The 24,864-nt window shown below is 38.5% G+C and overlaps 1 protein-coding gene and 1 long non-coding RNA gene across 4 annotated transcripts in view; one reads left to right on the top strand and one right to left on the bottom strand.

Moving 5' to 3' along the window:
* The window catches only part of LOC117809984, a 137,391-nt gene that overhangs the window by 10,787 nt on the left and 101,740 nt on the right, over positions 1-24,864 (top strand). The window lies entirely within an intron of this gene.
* On the bottom strand, positions 179-24,154 carry slc6a2 (solute carrier family 6 member 2). Of its 3 annotated transcripts, none has more exons than XM_034679502.1 (15): positions 24,077-24,154; positions 23,190-23,661; positions 21,542-21,673; positions 19,818-20,055; positions 11,206-11,344; positions 10,846-10,980; positions 10,148-10,251; positions 7,298-7,422; positions 7,071-7,183; positions 6,201-6,329; positions 4,709-4,808; positions 4,446-4,546; positions 3,035-3,202; positions 2,087-2,158; positions 179-1,886 (listed from the first exon to the last, which is right to left on the bottom strand). In XM_034679502.1, exons 2-15 carry the CDS (start codon positions 23,479-23,481, stop codon positions 1,863-1,865), a joined length of 1,872 nt encoding a protein of 623 aa, XP_034535393.1. In that variant the 5' UTR covers positions 23,482-23,661; positions 24,077-24,154; the 3' UTR covers positions 179-1,862. The 3 variants fall into 3 exon arrangements, with proteins under 3 accessions (XP_034535393.1, XP_034535394.1, XP_034535392.1); XM_034679503.1 differs by having other exon boundaries at positions 23,969-24,132; XM_034679501.1 differs by having other exon boundaries at positions 23,190-24,134.

Genomic DNA, 24,864 nt, shown 5'->3' with positions numbered 1-24,864 from the left:
GTGTAGCAGAGATAAGTAAACAATAGGGTAGGAGGCAAATGTATGCCAATGAAACAGTAGGCAAACAAAGGCTGAGACAGTGGAAAGGTACTTTGTGGGAAGGCCTCAGTCAGCTTTGATACTCAGTTAAAGGGGGCCAAACTCAGCAGTTACATTAAATGAGAGCACAGTCTTTGAGTGTGTTTAGAAGAAATTCTTTATTATCATAGTTTGAATACTTGAGACTTCTTCATGGATAGTTGTCACTCACACTCAACAGGACGTTGGTATTGTACATTGTATTTCTGTAAACATAGTCCAAGCCAGGGTGTCTTTGTTCACATAGATATGTAACAAAGGAGCCCAGGGTTATACTGAAGAATATTTTTTCTTAATAGTTCCTCTTAGCTATACATCAAACACCATGTTATGACTCTGGACAGTTACGTTTAAAATACTTTACATTCACGTTTTGTTATAAACTATCTGATAAATACAAGATTAGATGTAACAAAAGAATATATTTATATATTTGATATCTTATATATTCCACATATATCAGATTTTGTCTGTGTGGCTTTTTTTTCCTTTCAGCAAGGATCTGTTATAATTAATGGTCCAAATTCAACTTAATTTCAATAAATAAAAAAAAGTAAGATCATCCAAAAATTCCTAAAGGAACATATTGGCACTTCTGTATTGATGAAAAAAAAATGGACCATCACAGGATATGTTTCAAATTACAAGAGTTGTTAGCATACCGTTGACACAATATCTAATATACAGTGCAGTGAAAAAGACATTTTACAGTTGTCTTTTCTCCATGTACTGTACACTAACAACATACTTCATGGTTGGCAACAAAATCCCAATAAACACACGCACACCCACGCACACAGACACACACTTTTTCTTGCTGTTTTTGAGGAAAAGCCACATCCTACACAACTGAACCAACAAAAGTCTGCAAGGAAAGTCAAACAGTTATACAAAAACTCTAACAGTTACGCCATCTGTTTTGCTATTTTTATTTTATTTTACTTCTTACCTTCAGTAAGCAGGCAGGCACTGACCATGTTTAGCTGTGGTCTTTATTTCAAACAAAGGCCTGGTTATGACCCTGACTTTCTTAAAGCATAAAACCTGCTTTCGTTCTTTAAAGCTTTATGATATATGAGCAGTTCCCTTTTCTGTAACAGGAGCATAATATCTGGCCCATTTTTCTTGTTGCGAGCTTGACCTTGATGCACTGTTGACCACAGCTCTTAAACTTGAACATCACAGGACAGAGTCAAATCCAGAGATTGCCATCAATAAACTGTGGTTTGATTTAGTGGGTTCCTGAGCCTACACAGTTTATTTAATCTTCCTGTTCCGACTGTGAGAAACATGAAGTGTCTTGCTTGATAAGGCACTGACACAGATAAGCTACTCTGACAACAGTAGTAACAAAATACACAATAATCATTGGACTAAAAGAAGTTTAAAAATGTAATTATTGAGCCCAGTCTGAAGTTAGCGTGCAGTGAATTTAGATAGTTTAGTTTCTGACCCATCCAGAAGATAATTAGTTACATCACAGGCATTACTGAATCATAATGACGCCCAATGGTGAATAACAGTACATATTTATCCTGCTGACTGCCCCTCTCTCACAAGCTGAAGTAGTAGAGTAGCACGGAAATGTCAAGAGGCCTTACTTTGACATCAGAGTGCTTAAAGCTACTTTAAACAACAAGAGCTTGAGGTGGTAAAAGTACATGGAGGAAACAAAGAATGCCAGGAGATGTTGGAGTCGGTTTTTCTTCTTGTCTGTCCGACCCCTAGTGGAACACAGGAACTCCAAATGCAAGGATAGATGAGGGGATTCTGGGTGTTGGTCATCATATTGCCAACCAGTGACTCAGCTGGAACACAAAAGAGAGTCTCAATCTATTTATATCTACTGAATACTAAAATGCAGTTTTATCCAACTGAAGTTATTTTTGCAAGCCACTCTTTTAATAGAGAAACGCATAAAGCATATATCTGTCTCTTTTGGCGACCTTTGCAGCAGTTCAGCCACTTTAAGTAAGAACTGTTAAAGAAGCAAAACTTTTGACCTTACTTTGAATTGCCGTATATTTCCTTCAGCCACCAAGTGATGTTCATATTCTGGAGTGATGCAATATGCTATCCTCTGCAAAACAAGTGAATGCGACACATTATTCCCAAAAATGCATCACATTGGAAACATTTGTGCAAAAAATATAATTTTTCTTTCCATCTTTCTTCTTCTTTCCTTATTTGTATTAAATGAAACACAAAACATTAGGAAAACTTTATAATGAACCAAATTAATACAGTTATGTTTTATTTTGGAAACTAAAAGGATCCCCTCTAATGAGTGTGAGAGAGGTTTAAGCTGTATATATTTTGAGGAAGAGACAATCAAAGCTTGTTTTAAGGACGATTGTCTGCCTTGAGAGCTTGAGAAGAATATTAAACCTTAAGTGCCAATGGAAAATCCCTTTGAGATGTGGAAATTGTTACAGGAGAGTAAAGCTAACACTGTTTGGGGGATGAAAATAGCTGCCTAGTGCTTTGATGATTACGATCATAAACTCTCAATGCTTTGAAGCAATCATTTTATCTAAACGAATTCTCAATGTGCTGGTGTCATCAAGTTCAGAGAGGGAAGTTTACTTTAGATCAGATTGCTGTTTTCAAGTTTTCTTTGGAAGAGGATCACACTTTTGTATGCCCTTTGGTAACTACTGTTCTCTTCACAATAACATTTAAATACTATCATGCAATGTCACTCTGTCAACGTCAATTATGCTCTCTGAATCCCATTTGATTTTTATTAACTGTATGATGTTTATCTCATCCTGACTTAAGTCATTAAGCAGTTATGTTAGTCGGTCAGAATATTTTTTTCCAATACTCCCTCCTCTTGACTATCATCATGAAAATAACTTAATTCAATCTATCACTACGCAGTGACAAATAATCATATCTCAAACATTAAGCAGCTTATATAGACTTTTTGTGACAAACATGTTTTTATACTGACCTGTTTAAATGTTCCTGGAACACTGAGGAATTTATAAATGGCGTAGAATGGTACAAAGAGCATGGAGGACATGGCGATGCCCCAGCCAACCATGTTACACCAGTAAGGGAAGACGTACTCGTCATACTTGAGGCTTGATGATGTCATCGTACTTGCTATGACAACAAACTGTAATTGAGAAAAGATGAAATAGAAGAAGACATGGAAAAGGATGAGAAAAAAGATTTAACAAAGAGAAATATATAAATAGGTATATTTTAATTATAATTTTAATCCATTTACAGTGTTAGGCAAGGGTATGTACTCTATAGAGCAGAGGTTCCCTAACTTTTTAGCCTACAACCCTCAAAACAGTGGGAATACTGTGCCAATAATACTTTGCCCATAACAATAATAATAATAATGATGATAATCATAATAATAATAATAATAATAATAGATTAGACTACCTATATACACATACTTCTATGTTTCCTGTGCTGCTGTATATTAACCTGCTGCCATTGATACCGTCATTAATCTGGCTTATTCACCTCAGATATCTAGTGTCAACAAAAAAAGTGAAAAACAGATTTATTTTTTAATTCGCATGGTTTTACTTAAAATCTAACCACTATTTCTGTTTATATTTTTATAATTGTGGATTACATATGAAATCATTTCACGACCTCCACTTTGGGAACCACTGCTTTAGAGAACAGAAGCTTTTCATGAGGGTAGAACCAATTACACTAAAATTAATCTGCAAATTGCCTTTTATTTTGAATTTTGACTAATTTCTTCTGCATTATTATCATTGTTACTACACACATCCACTGTTGTCATGGCTGAAGAAAGCCTTTCATGTTGTTCCTTTTGGGAATTAGTCGTCACAAGCTACTTCTCACAGCCAGTTGGGACACGGCATTGGTGTTTCAGGACTTTGGATCAGCACCTGTACTGATTTTACCCACTGGTAACAGACGGGCTTAGGAGGCTCAGTAAAGGGATCAAGTTATTCTTCCTGATGATTGTGGATTCAGGCCAGGAGCACCTGGTGATGATTAAATCTGGGCCCTTGTGGTGATGAGCAAGAGCTTTTCCCCATGTGTCACCCAACTTATTACATTACTTTAATCTACTTCATATATTGCTCCTTTTATAGAATTAAAATTTGGATCTGAGGTCAAATTAAACTGTGCTGGTCCACTTAGATTTATCACAAACATGTAAACCAACATATTAACCGCATACTGGCTTAAGCGCTATCGTCATGCAGCCTGCAAGCATTCGTAAATGGCAGTTACTGGAAAAGTCAACATAAAACTAATTTAGAGGGTGATTAGTTTTGCCTTATGTCTGGGATTAGACATTATTCCTATCTAGGAAGCAAGCCCAACTTAAGTACTTCAACATGCTTTATTCCACTCACCAACAGAAAAACTGGGCTGACAAATTTCCAGCACAACCTCCAGTAGAGACCTGGCTTGAAGCCCATCATTTTCTCAATGTCTTCACTGAAGCGGTCCACACCTGTAGTGAACATTACTTTTTAAAATGCATACTGCAATTACATGGGAATGGATAAATGGATAGGATCTTTAAATCGGTTTTATCTTGATAATTTAAATGTCTTTACAAAATTGCCAGTAAGATTAGAAAAATTGTATGCGAAAGTATTGCGAAATGTCATACCGTAAAACCAGGCCACTCCAACAGATTCAATCAACACACCAAATAAGATGGAAGTCCCAGCTGCATACTTATCCAAAATAGTTAGCACATAGATGCCACCCTACAGAAAAGATAGGACACAAAAAAAGCAAGGGTGTGAGTGCATAACACACGTACATGTTTCATAATGTGCAGTCAAAAAAACAGTTGTCTCTCAAACTGCTGCCTATGCTTATTTTGAGGTTACTCAAGGTGCGCTATGCTGATGTCTGATCTTCAAAGTGCATGCCCATGTGAAACTTAAAACAAGCGTCACATGAATGGAAGGGAATTATTTGAGCTTTTGCACAAAACAATCGTTGATTTGTATTCTGATTGGCTCAATCAATATGTTATGCCATGGAGCTAGCATGGAAAAGATATCATTCACTTCCTGAATAATTGTATTATCTCTATCAAGAGGAAGGACACGTGGATCACTGATGTAATACTCTTGTGAGTCACTGACATACTTTTCTGGCTCAGGGGCCTGTTTCTGTAATGGTATCTCCTTGGTCATCCACCATAATAATTAGCCTCATATGTACATCCATAATTAAATTATGTATTGTTATAAGAGTTGGATGAAATCTCTTATTTCTCACAAATAGTTCAGTGACATTTTGAGCAACTCCTCAGTGACGTCAGAGATTACATCAGGAGACTTGGTTTCCCTCCTCCAGGCAGCTGTGACATGCACTTTTCATCCCTGGTTCAAACAATAGATTACAGTGATTCCCGAATGATGCTGTACTTGTGACTGGGGAGATGTTATTAGGGGGGCTATAGAAAATACATTACCCTATTTATAAGCTATGTCATCTACCCATTAATACTATTAATTGTGCTTTGTTCTCCAACTTACCTCAGTGTCTGTTATTTCAGTATGTGTCTGATCTTTTGATGGTATTCATGAGCAGTTCATTTCAAACGGACTCCCAAATAACAACTCAGGTTTTGAAATGTTTCACAGCATATTATGTTATCATAACAGGTGATTTGGGTGAAGTCGAGACTTGTTAATCAGGTAACGTTTTCTAATGATCCAAAATTAAGAAAGCAACCAGCTACTTAACACTATTAAAACAGGTGTATAAGAGGGTTATCATCACCTGCAGGGTGGTGTGTCAGGCACTGCAGTTAATGATATTATAAGATGAAAGGGGCAGAGGGAAAGATGTAAAAATCATTGACTTTATACTTGGTAGCCCACCTAGGTATCGTGTATGAGACACATCTGATTTTAAAACTACAGGACGTTCCTCCTTGGGTTTATTAGCATCATTTAAAAAGTCAAAAGAATTTCCCATCAAAATATTGTTTGACTATTTACGAGTAATTTGAACAGTATTTTTTATGGGTTAAAAAAGAAAACCTCAGGATTGTAAGAAAAGGGGTAAAATAAAAAAGACAAATGCATTATTTCCAGTGGGTTCTTTGTGCAAATGTATGGAAAAAAAACAGAGGTACTGACATTAGTGATGCAGAACAGGGCAACCAGGAAGGTTCCAAAGGCTGTGGCAAAGGTGAAGAGCTTCCTGTTTCTTTTGAGGATTTTAAAATCATCCGTGAGGCCTGTGATGACCGCCTCCATGCCTCCCATCTAGAGAGCACAAACAGAGAGATTTATAGGACACAGAAATCTCTACTAACACCAAGTGTTGTGTAATGTAATGTAATACGCTGAGCACGTGTCTGGACTGAGTCAAGAAATTCTCTATTGGTTACAGTTCACTAAAACTGTGAAACAAGATGCGATCCCTGAGTCTTCAAACATGGAAAAAAAGACTGTTTTCATTAGTAATTGCTTTACTGAAAAGCATGCTGACATAATACTGTATACTAAAATCATGGTCACCTCACATCATTTACAGAAATTTGTTCTTTGGGATGGGGGAACACTGCAACACTGCACTGATACTTTCAAAGATGAGAATAAATCCACTCAGTAAACGATGAGCATGACGTCCTTAAAACAAGGCCAGATTGATGGGCAACTCAGGCAAGCTATTCTGCAAAATACATGTCTGTTGATCAATTTTTTCCCTGTTATTGGTGGCACAGGTTTAAAGTAGGGAGACGCCACAACTCATTTAAGATTACCCTTCTTGAAAAGGAAAGACAAACTGTCTTTACCTTTTAGAGATATAACCAATACACATCATTTACCAAGAACTGAATGTAATATTTACCTCCAACTGGGACCTCCTTCATATGTGTTCTATCTGCTAAGTTGCTTTAATGTAGTAGAACTATCTCTGTTTGTTACATTTTGAAGTGCTTTTACATGTGGTAATTAGAATATCACTAATTTAGAATGGCTGTAGTGGTCTGTGTAACTCACCGAACTGTCAATGCCAAGAGTCAGCAACATGATGAAGAACACAATGGCCCAAAATGTTGAGCCCGGCAGTGTAGAAATTGCCTCAGGGTAGATGATAAACACCAATCCAGCACCTGTTCTCACACACACGCACACACAGAAACATTCCCAAATAGTTAGTGACTTTCACAGTAAAGAGGCACAAGGTACATATGTAAACCATTTCTACACTTGTATCCATATCATACCTTCTGTTGCCACATCTTCTACTCTCACATTGTGTTTGTTAGCCATGTATCCGAGCACAGAGAAGATAGCAAACCCTGAGAAGAAACTGGTGACGCAGTTCACAGTGCTGGTCAAGAGAGCATCCCTAGAGATAGAAAACACAACAAAAAGAAGCTGTAATGAAAGCCAGGTTTCTGTATTTGAACACTCGTTGCACATTATCTGATTCAAAGATTCATATAAGCACATTTCTGCATTTGTCTCCTAGCTTGGCTGAAGATGCAGTACTTTATTTAGACCCAATTTTGACTTTTTACCTAATCTGGCAAATTCCAAATTGGGTCTTTAGTTTCTTGATAAGTTTTCCATTGGTGGATCATTCACACACGGTGGGCCCTATTTGCACAATATAAAGTGTAGTCTAGAGAGCATAGTGATAAGTGTTTGGGGGCATCCAACTACCTTTGGCTGGATGTGTAGAAAACAATCTGGCCAATAAGCAAAGCACAGGTCACAAAGAGGTTGGCTTAAGCCTCTTGATTAAAGGTCTGTTTAGGGAGTAACATGAATCAAACTAGACGGAGTGTCAGCTCTCATTCCCTGTCTCATACTCCAGGTACGCCTCCAAGTGGTCGCATTGCTCCTAATGTTTACAATGCAGATTTCTGCCATCACTCTGGAAATCGGAAACAATAAGTATCTTTCCATTCAAATCTGAAGACATGCTGACAGTTTTGATCAAGTTAACTAGTGTTCTGTGCACTCAACACCAAAGAAGGGTTGGCTGCAAGTGATTAATGTTTGCATCTTGAATCCCTGTACTGAATATGTAATGCACTCTGTACCAGCATATGTGGGCAACTACTGTCATGTGAGCAGGTGGTTGGTTGCAGCGTAACAATAAATACAGCTATCTGTGGCGTATGAGCACATGAGTTAGTGCTTCTGTATGTACTAGAGTGAGCATGTATGAGTGAGCTCACATGACAGGGCTTCATGTCATTCTCAGCTGGAGTTTTTAGCCCATGCAGTGCTTAACCAGGAATCTCCCTGAAGTGAAGCAGGCATGTAAAAGGTAGCAGTGAGCGTGTCTTGCTTTCTCTTATCATGAGATTGATCTCATTGTCTCAGGAAATTAAAGACCTCAGGATACAAAAAAGGCCATCCTGCAGCCCTCTATCCCAATTTAGACTTATTAATAGAGTCACTGAGCGCTATGATAGTAATGAATCTTAGGCTGCATGTCATGGCACTTAGTGCTGGGTGTAAGAGAGGACCCAGAGTCTTTAGTAGTTTTAAGGTTAACTACACCTTTTCTGATCCTGGTCAGGTAGTTTGTTCTGTAACCATTGTGCTGCTACATAGAAAACCTGTGTTTAATCCCTAATTGACCTTTGCTTACAATGCAGGCACGTCAAAACCTCTCTATGGTTCTTCATCTCAGTAATGTGTGCAGGCTGTGACAGAACCTCCTGTGTCCTGTTTTCAACACATGACAATTTAACTATCTCAACAGACAGAGTGCTTCATTAGCAAGGCTAACTGCACAAACTACCTGTCTTTGCTATTCCTGTGTAACTATCTCTGCAATGAGATCATATGTATTAATAAAATAAATAATAAGATTGTACAGACTTATCAATGCTATTGAAATTAAGCCAACAAAAACTCTAAAAAGAGCTTTGAGGAAAATTCAAGGACAATATTTTTAGCTAAGATTAGCTAAAAATAATGACACAATGAACCAGACTAATCCTTTTTAAAATTGGGCACAGAGAGCCCCTGTAATGTGTTAAAGTGGTGTTCAAGACGGCAATCATCATGAGATGGCATGTCAAGGAAAAGGAAACAGTGTTGAATGATTATTTTGCATCCCTCTGATTGTATGAAATGTGCTATACAAATAAAGCTGCCTTGCCTTGCCTTGATTGCACTAGCAGTGTTGTTAAGAAGAAACAGAGTATTTAGCACCTATAGTAATGACTTCCTCCTTTGTTCCTGGAGTTAAATTCTCCGTAGGTGTGACAGAGGATATGGTGCCTCTCAAACATTACCCTGAGCCTTTTGCAGATATCCTCCATCTGTGCAGGCATTCAAACAAACGTCTGGGTTCAGTGCTTGTTTTTCTAACATTACCAGCTCTTCCGGGCTGCTGCCTTTCCCCTAGTTCAGATTTGGTCACTTGCCACTACAGATATAATGTAAATCCCACCTGCCAGTAGTCCACATGCATGTCTAAATGCGACATGAAAGTAGAGGAAGGCAGGAGGCCCTGTTTAGGGTTGAAGAAGGTGGAGGAAATGAGGAACGGTAAAAGAGCGGGGGTAATGATTTTAACACTTAAAACAACACAGTGTTATCTTTGAAGCTTCTGTGATGACACTTGGCATTATATTTGACCTGTTGAGGGACTATTTATTTTAGATGAGGTCTACAAGTGATCAGCATTGCAGGTGAAAAATAATTTTGTATAGTGCCAGTAAGATATTCTGTCTGCAGGATGAAGCATCTTCACCATTTTTCAAACAGCATGTACCTCAAACAGCACACTGCAACTTGTATTTATGCAGAAAAAATAAGCCTAGCTCACAATCTCATGAGTCTTCTCTCTGAAGAAGAGCAGCAATATGACTATCCAGTCAAAATACAGCTCTAGGCTATTATCTGGCAACCATTCCTGGCCTGTACTTTATCTGTGCTGTGAACACCTGGTCATTGGGTTCAGCTGGACAGATTAGCATCACCTCTGCTGCTTCATGATCCGGTTACACACTGAAAAGGTCTGACTGCTCAAAAACAGCAGGATGTTATGTTGCTGTAAGGTTGTTTGGACTATCAAAAAATCTAAAGTACAGGGTACACGCTCTTACCTGTAGCAGTTGTTGTCAAATTTGTTATAACTGGCAAATGCAATGAGCACCCCGAATCCTGCTCCGAGTGAGTAGAATATCTGAGTGGCAGCATCAATCCACACCTATGGCGAAAAAAAAACCCAAATGAGACAAGTTTTGAATCTTTGGAATTAAACACTTTAAGCTTTACTCTCTTTGGATAACAGTTGTACCTGTACACTGTTAATCAAGCATAAACTGTTAACTCTGGTTTTTAAAACATTTGAAATATCAGTCTGCAGAAGTGCTGCAGATACTGCAAAAGATCCTACTCTTCTCTCATCCCTGACACATGTACATCAGCTCAGATTACTAAAGATCATATCTGCAGTATGTGTGCATAGTTCCTTCATTGCTACAAGGACATTCAGCATGGGAGACATCAGTTGGGAGCCAGACTATAACCCTCAGAGCGTGAGACACTTGAACCCAATCAATTTTAGTAACATAAACAACAGACTATCTAAATCTAAGTAAAAAATGATGTAACCGTTACTTCCAGAGTTTATAGGAAACAATAGATTTGTCTGACGGGTGAGAATAACAGAGGTTACAAAATGATAAAACTGAGCTGTCCACCACTGAAACTTTGTATTTAATATTAAAAACATACTGGGCCCATTGTAATACCCTTGACCCACTTGGAGGATGTTTTGCCAATAAGCACCGTCTCTAACCTCTAGATTGTTGAGCCGTTGAAAGTCAATGTGGAGGTAGGCCCTGATGCCGTCCATGGAGCCTGGTAGAGTAACACCTCGAATCAACAATACGAAAAGGACCACATAGGGCATGGTAGCTGTGATGTACACCACCTGAAGACACAGATAAAGAAGAAAAAGGACATTCACTCTTCTGTTTATGCAGTTTTTTTAAACTCTGACTCCAATACTATGATTGTGACTTAAAAACCATATTGTTGGTAAAGTCTAGTAAAGAGGCAGTTTCCACTCTGTGATAAAACGACTTGGATTTTCAGTTGTAGTAATCAAACCAAGAAGCAACAAGTTATTTAGTTGTGTGGTGGCCCAGAGCTGTACCTTCCCTGAGGACTTGACTCCTTTCCACAGGCTGAAGTAGAGGATGAAGACCACCACCACCAGACACAAAGTCAGCTCCCAGCGAGGTAATCCGAGGTCCTGGATACCTCTACTCTCATGTAGATGCAGCACACCCCGTCTGCAGAACACATAAACGTTGTTTTTATTGTAGACATTGTTGTTATTGTACTAAATGCTGAACTGTTGTTTTCAGTTGCAATGACTGCTTTGTGCTTTTAACACATAATCAACATTGATCAGCGTTAGTAATGTGTCTGGCAACATGATCAAAAAATCTTTGAATATGAACACCCAGATTGTGTCACAGCTGAGGGAGTCTAAATGAAACGGTGCTCACTGTGGGTGGCAGAATTGCAAGTGGAGATTCATGTTTGGATATATGCACGCTCTTTTAGAACATGTATTAGATTGACTCTAAGCTAGCATCTCCAGTCTCAAACTACCTTGTTTCACCCCAGTTAATCATTGGCAAAAATATTCAGTTACGTGATCGGCAAGAAATTAACTCAAAGTTTATTTCAACACTAATGTAGATCAAAGTATTAATTCGAGCCAGAGCCTGGTGAGGCTTATTTCATTATGTACAACCATCTGTTGACTGGCTTTAAATTAAATTATTGCGATTTCTCTTTCTCACACACTCTCTCTCTCTTCCAGCTTCACATCAATGTTTTGAACCTGTCAATAATGTCTTTCAGTGTTGCTTTGATAGCGTCAGCTGTGTCTCTTCCAGCCAAGCACTTACTTTCAGATGAAGATGAGCATTCATGCGTCAAGTTTTTAATGGCAACCAAATGAAATAGAAGAAGACAAATAGTCCCATCATTTATTAACATTGTTTCCAGCTGTAAGCTCTTTGATTTTTGGGAAAGAAACGCAGAACTTGGTCATATCTGTCATCTGGAAAGCCTCTAAACATTTTCAGAAGACTCATCTGTAATGCTTAAGACTACAACTATAAAAGAATAGTTCACTCTGCTTTATGCTTTTAAAGCAGGAGATTACAATATTGAGATGAGATCAATATCCTTCTTAGGATGTCCTTCAATTTGTATAGGATCAAGACTGGAAACCGAGAGCTAACAAGCTCCATCAAAAGTCTATACCAAGAACTATTAGCATATATCAAGCTCATTTTCATATTCTAGATGTCGCATATATCTGGATGCGGCACCTGAAAACACTGCCTCTGACTTATTAGTATGTTTCTCAGAGCAGTTTAGTGAAGTGGCAGTGGGCAATGGAGGTACCAGCCTCACATGAAACCAAAAGTAAACCTCTGTTAAAGGAATACTTCTGCATCTGAGATACAAGGGACTCGAGACCAAGCGGCAACCTCCGGTCTCAAAGTATGAAGCCCATGCGGAAGTGTTATAAACTGCAATTCATCGAGAATCCGCTTGAGGCTGGCTGCAGAAACACCGGAAACCACATACACACCAATTCAAAAAAGACGATCTTTGCAGCATTAATAAACATGTTTACAGCCTGGTTCAAAAAACATCTTCAGTCTACATTGCTAATTTCTCTATCGGCACACACTGTACGAGGGGGGAATTTTTTTCTAACGCAACGGTTCAGAAGATATTAAGATGATTGACAGGCGGGAACACATAACTATTGCCTAGGAGGCTCAAACCCCGCCTCTTTAAGTCACACTCTTTTGGATGGGTTCAGCATTTCCAATATGGCTCCTGCCGACGATTAGCTTCAAAACAGCGCTCAGGAACAGATGGGTGACGTCACAGATACTACTTCTATTTATTATACAATCTATAGTCAAGACACATGATTATAACCTTATGATAATACATTGATCTTTCTTTTCTGTTGAACATCCAACAGTTGTTGCTTTTTGATTGCAGAGTTTTTTCAATCCAAACACTGTTTTGACTATTTCTTGGTAAAAAAGGCAATTTTTATGAACCAAGTAGTTAATGGATGGTCAGACTTTGTTGGAAACACCAATTAAACTATAGTTTGATTGAGCTCCTTCTAAAGCACAGTTTTTCCCTCTGTATTTATTTTATTTTGTTGGACGTCTATCAACCAGTTGTTTTCATTTGTGTATTCATGAAATGCCTTGAGAAGGAGATCAAGAACTTCATATCCTTCCTCCCTTGAACCATAAACTTACTGGCTTTCATTCTGAACACCTCTGTATTTGTATGGATCTTGTCCTCGACCCCCTCCCACTCCCTCTCAAGGCTGCCCCAGATGATAACTCTGGAGAGAGTAAGCAGCTTCAAATAACTGGGAGTCTTAATCACAGAGGATCTGTCATGGACAGCACCAACAGACAACCCTCAAAGTAAAGCAAGGCAGCACCTTTACTACCTCGGGCAGCTGAAGAAACTCAGTTTCTCTGAAGATCCTTCAACGATTTTACTGCTATAGTAAATTGTTACGATCACCCTGATTGGCGACATCACTGGCTGGTTTGGCAGCTCAAGATAGGAGGTCCCTTTTTAGGGTTATCAGTTGGGCTTACTGACATCTTTACCAACACTTAAAATCCTACAAGACAACCAGACAAAGTTGTTGAATTTGGATTTTTCTAGCTTTTTCAGACTAGCACCAGAAACTCAGATTAAAGGCAATCACAATGCATTACTATATACACTACCAGTCAGTTTGGACACACCTTCTCATTCAATGGTTTTTATTTATTTCAATTATTTTCAACACTGTAGATTAACACTGAAGACATTAAACTATGAAAGAACACATATGAAATTATTTAATTAACAAAACAGTGTATGTTTTATATTTTTGATTCTTTAGTGTAGCCCCCTTTGGCCTTGATGACAGCATTGCCCACTCTTGGCATTCTCTCAATCAGCTTCATGAGGTCTCTCAGAATGTTTTTGAATTAACATGAGCCTTGTCAAGAGTTCATTTGTAGAATAACTTGCCTTCTTAATGTTTTTGAGACCATCAGTTGTGTTGTTCAGAGGTAGGGTTAGTACACAATAGATATCCCTATTTGACTACTGTTGTAATCCATATTATGGCCAAACCAGATTATTTCATAGTTTTGATGTCTTCAGTATAAATCTACAATGTCGAAAATAATTACAATAAATAAAAAACATTGAATGAGAAGGTGTGTCCAAACTTTTGACTGGTAGTGTATGTTAAGCTGACCCAGACAAATTCAAGCCGACTATATTTATAGTTCATATTTGGGTTATAATTGTTGTTGCCTGTTGCTCAAAATTGTCATCATTGCATCACCGTTGAGGTACTTTTACATATTCAACCTGACTGATCATTAGCCAACAGAGGGCAGCATAAGCTAGCCAATGCTACATGTATGTACCCCCTAACCATTCAACATCACACTGATATGGAAAGACATGAAACCTCTGTTACAATATTACATTTCTATGTCTAGTAATTTGTTTCATTTTGTTCTACATTTGCTGATATCCTTGCGTGAGCTCGTTGCACATCTGCTAAAACTACAGTGAAGAAGTGGACAGTGTTTATGAAAATGACCACCTTCAGTTTATAACAGTGGGACAGGGTGTTTTGCTGAAGCACGTGAGCGAATGATGATGATCTATACACAATGTCCTTTCCAAAACTTTCCTCAAGAAAGAGTCAATTAAATCGGCATGTGATGGTGGGGTTGATAAACAGAGGAACTGGATTTGATCTGATACTCGAGTTGCTTACACAACGGTCTGACACAAAAATCTTCAGGAACACGCAAACTGAAATATGCTCAGAAACGCAATCCTTAGAGACCAGGGGATCTGTGAAACTCATCTTTGGCGATTACTTATCTTTGGGTGATAATAAATTCAAAGCTATACGGTCTTTTGGGAGGAAGATAACAGTGTGAAGACATCAGTTTGTTTGGGGAGAGAAATTAAGTCTGTGCTCATGACATGAAGTCCTTGTGTTGGTGTTGTGTGGTAATGCCCTAAGGCCTCTTTGTTTATGTGATAGCATTAATAGGGCAGTGCCAGTAAATGCTCACTGTAACATCAATCCAGGTCCCTTTGGCCCAGTTACTCTAAACACATTCACTCTTATCTTCACTCGACAAGCTGGTAATAATGCTTTTTAAGATTTAATGTTACCATTAGCTGGTCTCAGTGTACTTGAGGCTGGCACACTATTGCATGAAGGGTCTTAATGTTTCTTCCAAATTATGGAACAGAACATTCAAATTAGTCATCAATAAAAGGGACCATAGACACGGTTTACTAGAAACAGCTGAAGGGTCCTATCTTATTTCCACCCAATTTATTTCATGAATCATTCAATTTATTTCTAAAGTAGTTATTTACACAAATCAGTGACGAGCATGGGATTGAATTGAAGGCAATCCATTTAGTTAAGTCTTGTTTAAATGCAGGGTATTTATTAAGTCAAGTTATCTATGGAATTAAATCAGATTTGCTTGCCTAAGGGCAAGAGCTAAACACTTAATGAGTTTTCAATTTGTTAATGTTTTATTTAGTTTGAGCTTTAGTTTATGCTTGTCTACAGTTTGATGTATTGGAACCCTGGAAGTCAACCTTCAAATAAAACCAATTTCTTTCTCCTAAAAAGTTAACGTGATTTGACAAACAGTTTATCCACTTGCCGTAAAATGTTTGGAAGGTGGGGCTAACACGTAAAGCTCAGAGTTCGTTTTACTCTTCAAAATTTCAATGAACACCACATCTCAGAAATCAAATACAGATATTCAATAGCATTATATGACTTTTGCAGTGTATTCACATAACATACTTAAAGCCTAGTTAGGATATTTCATGGAAGCGGGACTTACTAGCTTGAATTTGGAACTTTTTAATGGATTGTAAGGGCCATGCTATATGCACAATCACTAATTCATACAGTGTTGTCAACAAAGTGTTTTGATGGTAACATTTGAAGGCAGGATGAAAAATTGTCATTCAGGAGCAACGTGATAACCATTAAAAAAGCACTGAGACTGCATTGACGACACAGTGAGTTTTGAGTGTAACATCTGGAAGGTTTCTTTGATCTCTTGAGGTTGCACAAGTTATCAAATTAATCACAGAAAAATTTCCCGATATATTTTGTACGTCAATCTTTTGGCAAAGCCATGCTTTTGGCTCTCCAGACAGAATCCCTTTTACTAAGTGTCAAATAATTACAAATTTACTGTTATATTACGCACAACGAGTTGGCTTATTTGCAGATTTATAGTACTATATAACTGTTGAAATATAATATTTGATAGTCATGACGCAGTTTGGCTCAGTCACTAACATATAGCACCATTTTCAGACAAAAACCTCTGATACACCTACTTCTTACCAGACCAGCACTCTTTTGAAAACTGACAAACTCAACAATTCAGCATTTAGCTGCAACCGAGCCCATTAGTCAGTAGATATTGGATTTACAGTATCACCTCAACAAAACAGGATACTGTTTTTTTTCCTTTTTTATTTTGCCATTTAATTCAGCTTTCGTGTAGGCTATTCTATATTTGTTACATGTAAAGTGAAAGATTCCCGGCCTTTATTGTTTTGATTTGGATGATTATGGCTAACAGCTCATTACAACCAGAAATCCAGTATCTCAAATTATTATTATATTTTTCCAGATCAATCAAACAAGGATTTGGATTACAGAAATGTCCAACTTCTTCGAAGTATGTTCATTTACACACTTGATGCTTGCTTGGGGCTCCTTTACCGCAAACCACTTCTTGAAAGCAGCGTGGCATGGAGGCCATTAGCCCGTGGCACTGCTGAAGTGTTGCTGAAGCCCAGGTTACTTTGGTAGTAGCCTTTAGCCAGTCTTTTCCTACCTCACTTTTCCCGTCCATTCATCTTTCATTGATATACTTTAAAAAAGCAGTTTGAGAACTGCCAGCCTTTTTAACCATGACCTTCTGTGGCTTACCCTCTTTGTGGAGGGTTTCAATGATCGTCTTCTGGACAACTATCAAGTCAGCAGTCTTCTGCATGATTGTGGTTTCATTGACTGAAGTAGACCCAGATAGAATTTAGACTCCGAATATTGATTTACTCAAACTGAAAATGAAAAATTCTGATATTTTGAGACTTTTTAAAAACATTTTGAGCCTTAGGCCAAAATGATTATAACTGAACTAGAAAAATGCCTGAAATATTTAAGTTTAGTTATGACACATATATTATTTAGTTGTGACTCATACATTGACCATATATCAATGTATCAAATTGGCATTTTTAAATAATTGCTCGAAAATATCCAACCTTTTCTTGATATTCTAATTTGATGAGCAGTACCTGTATAATTCAGGTGGCCCCAAACATGGCTTCAAGTGAGAGCTGATGCTACTGTGTCTCTGCTGGATGTGAAATATAAGCAGCTGTTTGCTTTGTAATGTTTGCGTCACCCTGAACAATACCACAATCAAATGGAGTTAGATGTACTCTAAAGTTAGGATGCAGAAGATTCAAAGAAAGGTTTCTGATCAGATAAAGTAGTTACCATTGGTGAGTATACTGGAGTTAACACAGTTTCAGCCAATAAGAACAAAACAGGTGCTTCTTTAAAGGAGCTTACAGTATGTTATCACACATACAGTTGTGTGATTATGAGTGACCTACAGCTCGTATGTTTTAATTATTAGGCCAGCTCGAAATGATATTGATTCCTTCATAGTCATTATGTATGCTGTGTTAAGCATGCTAAAGAGCTCTAACCCCTACTTAAACAAACTACAGAAGTGATGCTGCTCGCTGACTGTTTTGTTGCAAACTTGGCTCTTCAAAGCAGAAGGTGGTAGACTCATGAGGGTTTTTGGATGTAGAAGAGTAAGAGGTGGAGCAACCGAGTTGTTGACTCAGTTGGCCTCACTCTCACATGCTGGGCCTTGGCATTGCTCCTGTGTTCAAAGCTAGCGTTAAGCAGGAGGGTTTATTGTCTCCTACAGAGCCTAACCCATAGTAAGATCTGTCTTGAAACACATTATTGTTGTCAGCCTGTCCATGTACATGAAATAATATTTTCCTACGAGTGTCTGCTATGTGATTTTTATGGACTGTGCACACTCCTTGGGTGAAATTACTCACTTCTTTAAAAGTTTGGAGTAACTCACAAGGCATGAGCTTTCATGTGAATGCTGACCTCCTAATTCACACTCTTGATATATATCAAGTTTGAGGGTTCCTGGGTGTTGAAACATGTCCAGGGATGCTGATTTAATAAACATGTGGTGCGTGTGAGTGCAGCCCATCAGATTGGGAGGGGAAACCAGCACAACTATTAGCCTGGATGTATGATCAATGTATTCTGTGCGTCACTCTTCGCCTGTGTCCCCTTTTCTGTCCAAGTAGCCTCACAGACTTCATCTGTTTATTGTTCAAAGACAGCTGGTTCTTCCCTGGCTTCTGTGAAGACTGTGAAGCCCGGAGGGAGTTTTCACTTGGCAGAAGATAATGTAATCAACATATTCCAGTATAGTATCTATCTATGTAACTATCTATGAGAATTAAATCTCTGCATTCTGACACTGATTTGGATTGGATTAAAAGGTCTAGCCATAATTGAATCCCAAATTCATTACAGTCTTCCTACTTTGTAATTACGGGTTTATGTACAAATTAGTAAGCATCTAAAAAGTGTTTGAGTTAGTTTTAATTCAAACTTAAATCTTAACTTTTAAGTTTTTGTTACCTTTGGATTGAGTGAGCTTTACAGTGATTTGTCTGCTTAATGAACTGCGTGATTCTTAAACTGTAAAGTCAAACAATTCTTCAGTTCACACACCGTGTTGGCGTTGTTCCTGGGTCACATACTGTCAGCTGTGAGTGTTGAGGATCAAAAGTGTTTATTTTTGCCTGTCAGGGTTAAGTGCCATTGGTGATTTATTTTGGTAGTAGACGATGACTATTGAGGGTAAAGTTATAACAATGCATCAGCATAACTATGCAGATCACTGTTTGACAATCCATTGAAAGCTTTGAGAAAAAAACAGTCATCTTAGTTATTGTTGCAGGGGAATGCTTGTGGCTAATACAAGGCATTTTGCAACCCTTCATTCAGTCACCACAAACCGATATTCTCAGGACTGGAACTGGTGGGTCAATATATTCTTACTTGGATAGATCAAACATAGCTTTATGGACTCAACTACTCTTATTGTCAAATGCAGACACAGTTACAAAATGTGATGGGCCTATATCTACACAGTCTGCAGAAATGGTCCAAAAAGCAAATGAGCTGTGTAAGAACTAGTTTTTCTTTAATATATGAACATTTAATCTCACTTATTTTTGTTGATGCTAACTTTAATAAAAGGTTTTATTTGTATTAAATTAAGCCATGTTGTCAAAGGTCATTTTTTTCTGTCCAATAGACACAAGTAGAGTTGACGTATAGTATGGTTACGATGTCTTGTACAGTTTATTTTTCTATGGTGTTGTACTTCATTATATTAGTGTTAACTTGTAATTAGTTGTATGCTTCCAGTGCCCCAGGGGTCATCACGACTTATTATGAGAACAATTTTTCCAACTCTAATATCTTTTCTGCAAAAACCCTACAGAACATGCAACAGTCCACACAGATCACTGACTGATAAAGTAATCTGAATGTCATAAATTACTCACTCATAGTACTCTGCTGCCGGGGTTATCTTGTACTTGGCATAAGATGTTCCATTGCCAATGACGGAGCTGTTGATGGCTTTGGGGTCCGTGCAGTTCTCACTGTTCCAGATATTGCCACATTTGAGCCACGGCAGGTCTCTGGTCATGGAGGAGAACAGGTAGTGCAGGGACCAGGCAATGATGACATTGTAGTAGAAGCCTACATACAGCGCTATGATGATCACGGTGTAGCCCACACCTAAGGAACACAAAGCAGGATTGAGAAAGGATGGGATGGTGGTTTATTCTCTCACTGCGCCATAGTCTGGTAAAGAAAAGTTACTTAATGCTACATGCAGCTGTATCTGTTCACACTAGTTTTGCGTCAGCTCTGTGGAGGAGTGTAAGCCTGTTGCAATTCTCCTGAGAGTGTTGTATTTCTAAGAGGCACACCAATATCAGTTTGAAAATGTGAAATGATATGCGTGCATCAATATAGAGAAGATAATAAATTATATGTATGAAAACATTGCATTCCTTATTTTTTCAGAACTTTTATAACCATAAACGTGTATTTGTAATATTTAACCATTACCAATAAAATGGAAACCAACAAACCATGCACACCAGGTGTAGATTTGAAGCTGGAAGCAATAATTATATTAATGTACTGAACAGATGCAGCATCTCAAAGTAACTCTTCCATTGTTAGCTGTTTGTACAGCATTTCAATAATAAGATATGTATTTATTATTATGATCATAGGTGTGCATTTCTCTCCATCAACACTGTATTAGTGGGTCTTCACATCACCATGAGTCAAACCACTCCTAACTTTAGAGATAAACACGTCCACTAGGCCCCAATGCCTACTCTTCATTATTTTGCATGCTTTTTTTTTCCTAAAAAAGGATTGAGTTGTTTTGCTTCCAATGGAATGTGAAGACCTTACATGATAGCAGAGAAGTCATAAACCCATCACCCACCCATCGTAAGCAGGAAGATACACGAACCCTCTGCAGCGCTGAAGCCAATGAAAGCAGCAACTGGTGTCAATTCAACAGTGCAGGCAGAAGCACTGATCCGACAGTATTTGAAACAGGCACCAAGTAATGATGTGTCAGAAATGTGAGGTCTTATATTGAGGTATGCGAGTAAGATACATGTTTGCCTTCATTGTCTTGCTTATCTGTGCAAGAGGGCAAAATCTTTTTGGGAAGTTCAGCTTCACAGTAAAGTTCAAATCACAGGGAGATAAAACTCCATGCTGAAGTTTTACAAGTTAACACAATATAAATCTGTCAGTCAACATTTACAGAGCACTCAAAGTTTTCGCCAAAATAGTACATGTTCGGTCGAGTTTTATATGAGATTTTCCTGTTGTGTTTCTCTAACTCAACCTAGTGATGTGCAATTAAGCGCCCTCAACTGTGCTCCACAGCATGCCGTGGACACAAGCCTGGTTTTGTTGTTTTGAAACACAGATGGGGTAAAAGGTTGACAGTACAAGCGGAAAGGGATCAAAACATACAAAGGGGTGAAACAGAGAGAGATGTGGCAATGTGACAGAGATTAGTTAGAAGTGACACTTATGAACTTATGAGAGGGGAAAGGACAAGGAACGAAAGGGCAGGACACTGAAATGAAGCTGAAAAGAGCATGACGGAGCAGTTCACAGCACAGTTTAAGAGGTTAGAGAGAGGCTGAAGTACACAGACTTCTGTAGAGTGTGTATTTGAGCTCACCTTTAAAAACAGGGCATATTTTCCACACTGTAGCTGCCCCTTCTCTGTTGTACTGGCCCAAGGCAAGTTCCATGTAGAACAATGGCATCCCCGCAATGACCAAGAACAGAATGTAGGGGATCAAAAAGGCACCTGGGAGGAGAATAAATAGATGTCATGCATTTTTTACTAGTATATTGCTTTTTACTCCCTGCTCGTGACACATGTATTTTGCCTACAGTGAAAGGATATTGCAGGAGAGTTTCTAATTAGGGAAATAAGTGCCAGACAAAAAAAAAAAAACATATAAGAGGAGGAAAAGAAAGTGTTGGTAGGGGGTCTTGACATTGTTGGACAAACAACACTCCATGACATACAAGCAGGAAGGCTTGCAGCTATTTTCATGCTGTGCCTCTGTCACACACCAGCAAGGAAATGACTCCTCATAATTCAATTGTTCTTGACATTGTCCATCACAAATGACACATTATCTACAGTAATGAATACATTTTGCTCGGGGCCATTATGATTGACAAGCTGGTGGTGGAGTTGACCCTTTGTGGCCCCGACTGAGCACAACATGTTGATTTTCAACACGTGAATGGACTCACTGGCATACAGAGCACAGAGCACACCTTCCAGTGAGCCGTCTGTTGTCATGTGAGTTGAAGATAAAAAACATCTCTGGGCTTCAAGCAATCCTTTGTACCTTTCCTCTTACGTCAGTGCAGCCACAGTGGTCAGTAGTTCAGAAAACAGGGCAAGTCATCAACATGTTAGACACTGTTTATTGTTTAATAGACCCTGCAAACAAACTCTTGTAAATTTCAAACAAGGGAAAGATCTCCGTTTAATTTGAAGATGTAGAAGAAAAATCATGAATCCAATGACAACATTGTCGGCCAGTTTTAGAACAGAAGCGGATGTTTACATGTGCACGCCTCTATCAAAGGAGAGATTTTCAGCACAATTTAAGTGAGAAGATTAATGGATTTGCAGAACTAAGACTTTGACAAGTTTAAATGGCAATATAATACGTTCATTTAGAAGGTCTCTATTCTTTAAAACGTGTTTTCAAATTACTAGATGGCAGGGAGTCAACAATTTCTCCTCTGCACTTTAAGTTTCAATAGTTTTAAGAACTGCTACTTTACATTAGAGTCTTTGAGGATACTTCTAAAACTATTAAGGGATGCATATTTGATGTTTTACACAGTTTCCATTTCCTTGAGCATTCCCTGATGAAATGAAGTTGGTGCTGAAAACGAATTGCACATTTCCTGTAATGCACATGGGACTATAAAAAAAATCAACAGAGAATGAAGTGCTCAAATTAAAACAATTTATTTTCTAAAATATAAATCTTAACTGCAATATCATAACTGCAGTGTTTGTATAATAAAATAAAAACTGTTCTGCACCTAACACCTAAATTAAAAGACATCAAAATGAACAAAACAAAAGAAAACAGGATAGTAAAACGCTCTACCAGTACTCTGTGTGTGTGGTACAACTTTTAGTAGGCTACCCACAGCCGTGGGACGTCTGTGTATTTATTCACATGTTACTACGAGGATTTTCAACCTGATAGCACTATCATAATCCACTTCCTCTGTATTCTTAAGCATCTTTGTACACTCTTATAAAAGATGTTACAGTATTTACTCACCCCCTCCGTTTTTATAGCACAAGTAAGGGAATCTCCAAACATTGGCCAGATCCACTGCGAAGCCAATCACCGACAGGAGAAAGTCTATTTTCTTGCCCCAAGTTTCCCGGCTTTCATCGCATCCGGGCGGACCTCCGTGGTGGCCGGGGGTTGGAATGATGGAGGAACTGGTGTACTGAACGCCATTCTGGTCCTTCACCAGTATCAGTTCTACCTCTTTTTTCTCCACATTGCACTGTTTCAGTGGGGCTACTGACGAGAGCTTGTGTTCTGGGAGAACCTGGATATTCATCTTCTCTGTGGCGTATACGAAGCCCACGCTGGCCCGGTGCTCTCACGGCCCCCTGCGGGTTCTTGCGGAGCCACTGGTCTGAGTTGGTGCGCTTGGATAAGGACGCCAATCTCGCAGACAAAAACCGGACAAGCGAGAGTTCTCCACCGAAACTATAGCTGACACCTCCGCGTGCATGGGCTGGAGATGAGGGAAGAGAAACACAATTTGGAGAGGTTTGGTGTTTGTGCGTAAAGTTTCAGTTCAGTTACGCACAGCGAGAAATACAGGTTACCGCTGCCAGGGGGAATAGGTGACATTATTCATCCTATAACAGGCAGACATAATGTCTGTGTTGTACTACTTCCAGCACAGCTGTAAGAGACAAGAATGTTATTGTAGTTTGATGCACAGCAGGAGCAGGCATCAAAGTAAAAGACTCTTCCCCTCTGCGTCACTGCGCGCACTGAGCGCACCGCGTGCTAGACAGTCTCAATCAAACAATTACCTTAAAAATTACTCGTAATCATAATGAAGAATATTAAGGGTTATTTGAAATTATCACCGATACAAAAGAAATGCTCAGGTCTGCGACTCAAAGACTTTCCCTCCGTACTTGATAAAGCTAAGGACACCTCGCCATGACCCGATGCTGCTGTTGTCCAGATGCATCTGAGGGAAGACTGCCCATTCTGAAGGAACTATAAGACTCGCCTTCTTCAGCACAAACGATAAAAAATGCGAGCTCTTAAATCGGTTTCCTCTCTCTCCTCCACGTGATATTTTATAATTGAACACTTTCTCTCTAGTTTGATGTCAACTTGGCATGATGGTTTTATCTTTCATTTTTTATTTTATTTTTTTGCTGAGCTCAGGTTCCCATAAGCTTGAGAGCATTTGACTTGTCAGATAAAATACGTCTGGATGCTTAAGTACTTTCAGATGAATGCCTGACTGGATGATGCCTTACTTTTTCTTAGAATTGAATGTTCTGTTTAGAAACTTTAATGTGAAGTCATGGACAAAGGTAACATTTTTCATTTTCATGACAAGAATAAAAATCCAGATGGTGTCTTTAATTTCCAGACTGGCACCTGGGTTCAACATGTTAAAGTCTATATAAAGGTCTACCTTCAGCTTTATAGTAGTACTCGGATTTCACAGACAGCAAAACTTTTTAATGTTTGAATTTAGACTATCTGTTTCTTCTCTGTACCAAACAGATTGAATTACAGTTTTCTAAGAAGCCATAAAAGCATTGTGTTCTATTTGTAATTCAATTGTACAGCGGTTTTTGCCAGTGGCAATGATTTCTATTAGATATGGTTGATCAGTTCATCCCATTAGAGTCAATGAATGTCCTCTTTGCTCCCCAGAGCTTGTTTTATAAAAGCCTAATAGGGC

This window comes from Notolabrus celidotus, chromosome 3 (assembly GCF_009762535.1).
Source record: "Notolabrus celidotus isolate fNotCel1 chromosome 3, fNotCel1.pri, whole genome shotgun sequence".
Lineage (NCBI taxonomy): Eukaryota > Metazoa > Chordata > Actinopteri > Labriformes > Labridae > Notolabrus > Notolabrus celidotus.
Note: the sequence above shows the minus strand (reverse complement) of the source record. Positions and strands in the feature narration are given on the sequence as shown.